An 8,804-nucleotide genomic window follows, 5' to 3' on the forward strand; every position below is an offset into this window, starting at 1 on the left:
TACATTTGATGTTCTCAGTGGTCATGAAACTTCTCCACCAAATATCGTCAATACAGGTCCATGTTTTGGCATAACTCCCATATAACAGTACTTCCCGATTTTCGGTATTTTGAGGATTTAAGCTACAACTTTTAACCGAACTAGCTGTAATTTGACATTTGAGGTTCTCAGTGGTCATGAAACGTCTCTACTAAAAATAAAATATAAAAATATATATAAACATAGGTCCATGTTTTGGTATAACCCCCTATATAACGGTAACTCCCGATTTTCGGTATTTTGAAAATTTTAGCAACAAATTTTAACCGAACTACCTGTAATTTGACATTTGATGTTCTCAGTGGTCACAAAAGTTCTCCACCTAAAATCGTCAACATAGCTCCATGTTTTGATATAGCCGCCATATAACGATACTTCCCAATTTTCGGTATTTTAAGGATGTTATCTACAATTTTTAATCGAACTAGCTGTAATTTGGCCTTTCATCTTCTCAGTGGCTACGAGAGTTCTCAACAGAAAACTGTCAACATAGGTCAGTTCTTTGCTACAGCCCCTATATAACGGTACATTGTTTGAGGGAACTACCCGTAGTTTGACATTTGAGGTCAGTTGGTCATTGCACACTTGAGATAAAGGATGGACCAAGATCTGTCCTGGGCTTTGCCATGTTAAAGCCAGTCAGGACCGTTGATTGGTATCTTTCATCCCCAACGTCATCCAATTTATCTTTTATAGAAGCCCATAAAAACCTGGCATAACTTCCAAAAATAATTTATTGCGAAAAAATATTCATTTTCATCAATTTCAATTTCCTATTGGACAAATCCATATTGCTGACAATCCAAAGAACTACAAGGACACGAACATATTGTTGAAAATTTAGATATTGAATCTCTGGAATACAAAAACATCTACAAATTAGACAAAACAAAACTTGTTCTCCTGAAAAAAAAGAGAACCAACTTACATTTGTTCGCGTTGTTCCATGGCAGCCCTTAAAATATCCCAAGGTTTCTCATCGAAACGTGAACCCTTATCCTTTTCAGCTTGGAATGATTTTCTTTTCTTATGAGATTTTTGTTTCATATAAGGTTCGGATCCTCGCTGGGCTCTAATGTCAAAGCCATTGCGAACCTTCCAACGTAAATCTTTGATAAGATTGCTAACCATGATTTTCTTGGGTAGTTTTTGTAACTTTTTCTTATTTTCAGAAGGAGGTTTGGCGTCGGTTCTCCCTTTTGGGGACTTATTTGCCGCCATTTTACTATGGAGATTCGGTGGATCTTCTTGTTGATTACTCTTCTTATCTTTGGATTTGATATTTTTAGTTTTAGATCCATTTTCTTTGTTCGTTAGATCTTTCTTTGATAAATCATCGTCATTTTCCTTGGACTTTTTCTTCGATTTCTTTGATAATGATGATCTCTCGTTCTTGTTCTCCAAGTCCTGAAGATCATCCACAATATCATTGACAACTTTGTCTTTCTTGTTTTTCTTTTTCTTATCCTTTGAACTTTCCCCTTCTTGTTGCATTACATCTGACTTTTCCTTTGCCGTTATGTTATGATCTGTAGATGCTGATTCTTTACTTTTCCTTTTTTGTTTCTTGTTCTTCACATCTGCACTATCGTCCAAATTTCTGCCTCTAAAATCATTGGACCCCAGTTGAGTTTGATTTCCTTTATCTTTTTTGGTAACTTTACTTGGCTTTGTGACTTGAGAATTAGAATTCTGATCAGAATTTGAACATTTGTTGCTTCTTGGCTCTGTTGCAGCCGATTTCCTTGTTGGTTGACAAATATTATCACTAACCATATTGGTCCCGTTATTCTTTACTATTCTTTGGCCACTAACACAGCATCTATTTTTACAGGGATCTAAAACTATAGCACATGGATTTTTATCCGGAACTTCTTGAGAATCTGAAAATTACAGATTAGAGAATAGGTAATATTTCTGGACATAACAGTGCGTTTAGACTCGGGCCTATTATCGTAATAATGGTTTTATCTTAGGGAGAGATTAAACTTTATACAACCATCAGAGACTGGTGGCACTATCGTTGTGGAAACCCCCAATAAAGAGGATGTCCACAAGATGGTAGCGAGGGTATCGCAATACTAACAACGAAAATTGTGCAGTGGTCAGGGGCTCAGCGACGGAAGAAGAACCAACCAGGCGCTACTAAATAAAGAACAGCGTGATCAATAATACTCCATCTACTTCTTCAGAAGCAGTGAAGAGGATAAAATCACCTGAAGCATTTCCTCATTTGGGAGAAGCCGACAAAGTGACGACAAGATATCCAGAAGAACAGAGCACTGCTAAAACTTTAAAGAACTAAAAGTGCTTCCCACCACAAAGAAGTCCCACGCAAAGGAGACTGTCAAGGGTAAAACTTTTAAGAAACAAGCAATAAAGGATCAGTCGGATTTGCCGACAGAGATATACCTTCAGCCTATGTGAATTGAAACTTTCATCTACGGACAGATCGAATGTATTTAGGGCCTTTTCAGAATTTTGTGGTCCTTTTTGGCCATTTGAACTTGTCGACAAAAATGTGGATTAGGGTTAAAGTTCTAAAGTGTTGCGGAGGAGGTACTGGAAGGAATGGACCTACATTGTCCATTATGGACGTTGATCTTATTTTGGGAGTCATATCTTTCCGATAGATATCGCGCTCACAAGCTATTTCAGTGGGTCATCGTATAACTTTTAGACCAGTATTTCCAAAGGATCTTCGAACAGACCCTAAACGGCACTTAGACAAAAATATTGAACCTTTGTGGGGGAGGCACCCTAAAGAGGTGACCAATATGGGCCATTTTAGAAGTTAAACTAAATTTGGACCCAATATTAGACCAAATTGGTTGCCCGGTTCAAGAGATATCTTGCATACCATTCAATTGACATATTTTAATGCCGAAAGTTGTGGACCGGTATTGCCCATCTTCGAACTGAAACTATGTTTGGGCAAACTATGACGAAGGCAAAACTTTGGACCAAATGTGTTGGTCAGTTCGAGAGCTATCGTACTCTCCAGCCATTACATATGGTGCCTTAGGGCTTTTTTACAACTTTCGGGCCGTTTTCGCAAGAAGTACGGACTTGCCCTTGGAACAACATTTATCGTCGTAATTGAGGCAGCGAATGCAAGTTACTTCTACAAAAATCCAAGTAATTCGCAGGTCTTTAAGTGAACATATACGAAATTTTGTGTGGGAGGTACCCAAAGGAGTGGACAAATATAGTCCATATTCGAACCTGATCTATACCTGGTAGGATGTGTAAAGTATGGACCAAATCGTTCAGTCCTTTCAAGAGTTATCGTGCGCTCAATTTTTCCGAAAATTTTCGAACTTTTGTGGGAAGGTACCTGAAGTCCACTCCTTCAGGTACCTTCCCACATATCTTCGAACTTCAACTAAGTTTGAACAAAATATTACGAAGGGGAAATTTTGGACCGAATCGGCAGATCCGTTCTAGAGTTACCTTGCGCTCTAACCACTACACACGGTATCATAGGGGTCTTTTTTGCACCTTTCAGGCTATTTTCTCAGGAAGTATGGACTTGCCCCTGATGAAACGTGCACCGTGGGGGGCAGTAAATACAAGTTGTTACAACAAAAATCAAAGCGTTGCGAGAGCAGGTGCTTAGCTGAACTTTTCCGAAATTTTGTGTAGGAGGTATCCGAAAGAGTCGACCGATTGAGTCGATATTGGAACCTCATCTAAGGCTGGTTGAAAGTTCACGATGTGCAAAGTATCGACCAATTCGCTTACTCCCTTCAAGTGTTATCGTGTGCAAAAATGTTCCCAACATTTTTGAACTTTTGTGGGGATGTTCCGGAAGTAGTGGGCGGATATGGCCCCATCTTCGAACATAAACTAAGTTTGGACAAAATATTACGAAAGCCAAATTTTGGACCTACTGTTTGTAGTATCATTTGAGAGAAACCGACAAAGTTAGGATAAGATCTGCTGAAGAACTTTTAAGAAGAAAAATAGCTTCCTACCTTCAAATGTCCTTAGCAAACCCCACAAAGATGTCCCAGGCAAAGGATACTTTGACATAGGGCGCCAAATTAAGCTCGGACATGAAGGGGGAGAGCTCGACCACAAAATCTTCTGAAACTACTGGAGACTCCGGAAAAAAATTTCGGACTTTCCAGAAGAGAAGGATAGCCGTGGCGACATTAACGGAGCCGCCATCTTCTTATGCCAAAAGACCCCGAAAAGCATTACAAGAACGAGCCGTGTTGTGGGGTAATCGACGGCAGTATAGGGTCTGGTATGCTACACGAAATCACCAGCCTTTGGTAGCGAAGAAATGGGAGGTCTTTCACAGATCATTTCAGTGAGTCATCGTATATTTTTTGGACCAGTATTTCCAAAGGATCTTCGAACAGACCCTAAACTGCACTTAGACAAGAATATTGAACCTTTGTGGAGAGGCACCCTAAAGAGGTGACCAATATGGGCCATTTTAGAAGTTAAACTAAATTTGGACACAATATTGGACTAAATTGGTTGCCCCGTTCAAGAGATATCGTGCATACCATTTAATTGACATCGTACTCTCCAGCCATTACATATGGTGCCTTAGGGCTATTTTACAACTTTCGGGCTGTTTTCTCAAGAAGTATGGACTTGCCCCTGGAACAATTTTCCAGGCAAAGGAGATACTTTGACAGAGGGCGCTAAAGTAAACTCGGACATGAAGGGAAAGAGCTCGACAACAGAATCTTCTGAAACTACTGGAGACTCCGGAAAGAAATCCCGGACTTTCCAGGAGAGAAGGATGGTCGTGGAGACAGTAACGGAGCCGACATCTTCTTATGCCAAAAGACCTCGAACAGCATTACAAGCACGAGCCATGTTATGGGGTAATCGACGGTAGTATAAGGTCTGGTAGACTACCCGAAATCACCAGGAAGCCATCGAAAATATGGTGAACCACAAATTATTCGACCACATACTTCAAGGGCGTGAACCAATAAAAAATATCCAGCAGCGAGCTCAAAGGGGACCTACAAGTGTAGCAATTGGACCCACACGAGAACACCGCAGCTCTCGGGGTGGTAGTCAGCATCGTAGCAACTCCCTAGAAATGTGGCAAATTGAAGCTGGAGAGGAAGGACGAAATTTCTCAACTGACTGAACTGAATTGGGAAGTCTTTCACAGGAAAGAAAAGGATGACGGCACTCTCCTTGCGGTGTGACTTGATGATCTCTCACTGGCCAGTCTCACAAAAACAAAGAGCATGACGTACTACATCTCCAAAGCAGTCAGCTTCAAAATTGGATGGGTAAGGATCGGAGAGGAGGATGATGTCCTAGAAATAAGCCTGGTAGTTAAACCACCGAGCAATACCCAAGAGGGTGCCGAAATCATCACCGACTCCCGATCCCACGGCGCCCAGTTCTATGCGTCGGATTGACTCGGAGAAATCTTCGACCAGGTGACCGCCACCCCAACAATTATGAGTTTGTGTTCGTATATTTTTCGACATCGCAGCGGCAATATATTCCACAATTTCCGCTCCGAGCATCTTTGGTCCGTGCCGGTATAGAGAATAACGCCGGGCCATGGATCAGTTCTGTTTGTCAGATCCGCATCCACCACATGTCAAAATCGGTGAGATGTAGTGGATGTTAGGTTTATGTGCATTTCCGAGGCTGCACTGGTCTCAGCCGCCTCCCTGACTGCTGTGATAGGAGTTATTTTGCTGCTTGATGCGTCGGAGCATCTCCCAACTATAACTTCTTCGTCGGATTCATCGTCGTCGGAATACGAGACACCTCCGTAGTCTCTCCAATAACAATAACAGTAGTTCAACACCTCGAAAAATGCATCGTTCCTGAAATTCAATTGCAATGGTCTCCGCATCAAAGTCAGCTCGAACAAGAAGTGTAGTAGGAGGACTTGCCTTCCTTATATACCAGACTGTGCAGTACCCATAGGTATCTAGTGACCCATCCATAGAATCTATATACTACACTGTGCAGTACCCATAGGTGTCTAGTGACCCATACATGGAATATATGGGGGTAGCAGTAAAGTGTGGGACTACCGAGTTAGAGTGTGTATAGGCCTTGGAACATAAGAAGACTAGCCAACTGCATTTCTTTCTTGGCTTGAAGCGGAGCAAGAAAGGCAGACAGCGAGGCTTCTTATGTGCTGAGGTCTTAACCATCTGGTGCTATGGAGACTTGAATGCCCATCATGAGTTTTGGCATTCCGTCCTGGGCAATAACCAGAGAAGTAGAGCGCTGGCCGAGCAAATTTGTTAGCTCGACATTTTTAACGGGGAACGAAGACACTCCTAGGAGAATAAGGGGAGATTACCACAGCTAACCAGACATCACCATTGTGGCACACGTCTGATAAATGAAATGCAACCCGTCATTTCTCTTGACTCAGACCATCTTCCAAAGTCATAAGGCTAGTAGACGAGCATATGCGGAAAAAGTGGCTAGACTACCTGAAGCCATGCAACATTAGTACAGGATTAAGTAAATTGTGGGTAATGATTAAATCAATGTCAAATCTGGGAAATAAGGCTTTCAACGGCGCAATAGTGACAGATCCGAAGGGGTGCGCGTGCAATTTTAAGCGGCAATTTATAGAACACCCCGTGAGTAATAGGACGAAGAGAAGTGTGTTACGCTGTATAAGAACCCCCTCAGCCGAGAATATACCACCACAATTTACAATGAACGATATTGCAGATGTTAGCCGAAACGCGAAATCAACCAAAGGTTAAATATCTGCAAAGCTGACTTAGTGCAGTTCTTTCATCTGAGGAATATGAAAATATCCGCCACTAAATACACTGCCGCACTGTGCCACCTGGTCGGCTGAAATGAGGCTTTCCCACAACATATTGGTCGATGGCATCCTGATTCCGATTACTAACTACCCCATAATATTAGCTGTAACGTTCGATAGCATGAAGTCGACCGTGCAAACCACAGCTATTTGCGACAAGATCAGAGTTAAAAACAAGGTCCTCAAGACGGCTGGACGGCAGCACTTGGGGTGCAGACAAAGAAACATCTTTTACATCTTATAAAGCAATAAACCGGTCTGTGATAAGCTATGCAGCGCCAGTGTGGTATGCAATTGTTAGCGCTACGCACTGGAAGAATATTCAAACTTGCCAGAATGCCGCCCTGAGGACTACAACAGTGAAACATCTTCATGAGGAGACAAAGATTTTACTGGTGCATAACTGAAGGGCAAAACTCAATCAGATCGTCATTTGCTTTGTTCGCTTTGCTTGCGTCATTTCTAGTAAGTGGTTTATGAAATTATTTGTCATCCAAATACTCTGCCCTTCCTTATATCTTACCTTCCCTCTTCGTTGATCTATGAATTCTTATATTAATGCTATTGCCACCTTCAAATACCGAGTACTTCTCGCGGCACAGTTTCCGACAATAATCTTTGACTATATTTTTACAGATTCGTTTCAAAACCGAACACCTTTGACACTTTTGATTCAAATATCTTCGACAATTTGTAGAGCTAAATCATGAAAAAAAAAAGGATTTTTAGTATGCTTGTGAACCTGCGCCCATTTTAAATAATCATACCTTGATGAGGTAGTTGTAGTAGTACCACCGTTACAGCGAACTACCATTTCAAAAAACGCGTTCTCCTTTATTAAAAATTTGTAAGACCAAAGTTTTTAAAGAACATTTCCTTAAAATACGAAAAAAGAAATTTGTCAAATTGTTTCAAATTCAGCCGAGTACATAAGTCTTATGCCAGACTATGAAATTTTTTATGTGCGTGAAAATGAGTGTGAAGGGGGTGAAACTCTGTACACAAGGTTCTGTAATCGGAAATTATTCTTTGTGTTTAAATTCGTAACTCTCAAACCAATGTAAAGGCCCCCACTCATTACCCCCCATACCAAGTGCGGATATTATTCGAATGTTCCGCACAACTTTCGAAAACGATATCACATTCGAAGAATTGGCAAATGTTTTTCGGGTGCACACAAGCACGTTGTTCTTTTGTTCGTCAAAAGTTTAAAAACGATATCGTTTTCGAACATTTGGCGAATGTTTTTTCTTCACAAGAAAAATTGTTTCGAGAAACATTTTTTACTTTGAAATTTTTTTTGTTTCAAAAAAAAATTATATTGTTTGTAAAAAATTCTCATTTGCTTTTTTCAAATAATTTCGATATAAATGCTACGTATAATATAGGCAATAAGTGTTGATAAAGACAACATATGGGTAGGTTGCCAAACACAAGACAACAATGTTTATAAACAACAACAGTTACATATCGAGTCGCAAACATAAAGAAATAAAAACGGAAGAGGTACATAACAGAAACATCAAGAAACTTCAACAAAAATGTTTTTCGCCACTGTCGTAAAAACTATCATCTTTCATTCGCTAATAATATTATTAACGATATTCGAATTCGAAGGTTTTCCTGCCACAAACTGAGCGACGAATGAATCGTTTTTAATTCGTTCTCGTGTGTCGTTTTCGAACAAAATATCCGCAAAACTATCGAAAAACATTCGAAAACGAATCGTTTGCGATAGCAATGGTATGGGGGGTAGTCAGTCTGACTGCCAGCATTTATGGTAGTATGTGTAAATTTTTGAAATTTTGAGAATGAAATGGTCTGTTCCAGTACTGCAAGAATCTACTAAATTTTACTATTTTTTCCGATAACATAAAGGAAAAAATGTTATCGTAGTAAAAAATAGCAGCTTCTTGCAGGTTCTGGAACATAGCATATGTGTGAGTTTTCCAAGACTGATGAAAATCAAAAT

At 40.3% G+C, this 8,804-nt stretch overlaps 1 protein-coding gene across 1 annotated transcript; it reads right to left on the bottom strand.

Annotated features, from left to right (window-relative positions):
• Positions 1–755: 755 nt before the first annotated feature.
• On the bottom strand, positions 756–7,738 carry LOC141397041 (uncharacterized). Its single transcript, XM_073972858.1, has 4 exons — positions 7,600–7,738; positions 7,356–7,531; positions 968–1,922; positions 756–894 (listed from the first exon to the last, which is right to left on the bottom strand). The coding sequence occupies exons 1-4, from the start codon at positions 7,644–7,646 to the stop codon at positions 813–815; spliced, it is 1,260 nt and encodes a 419-aa protein (XP_073828959.1). The 5' UTR covers positions 7,647–7,738; the 3' UTR covers positions 756–812.
• Between the last annotated feature and the right edge of the window lie 1,066 nt (positions 7,739–8,804).

Source organism: Musca autumnalis, unplaced genomic scaffold (assembly GCF_047663935.1).
Source record: "Musca autumnalis isolate F117 unplaced genomic scaffold, ASM4766393v1 scaffold_3, whole genome shotgun sequence".
NCBI lineage: Eukaryota > Metazoa > Arthropoda > Insecta > Diptera > Muscidae > Musca > Musca autumnalis.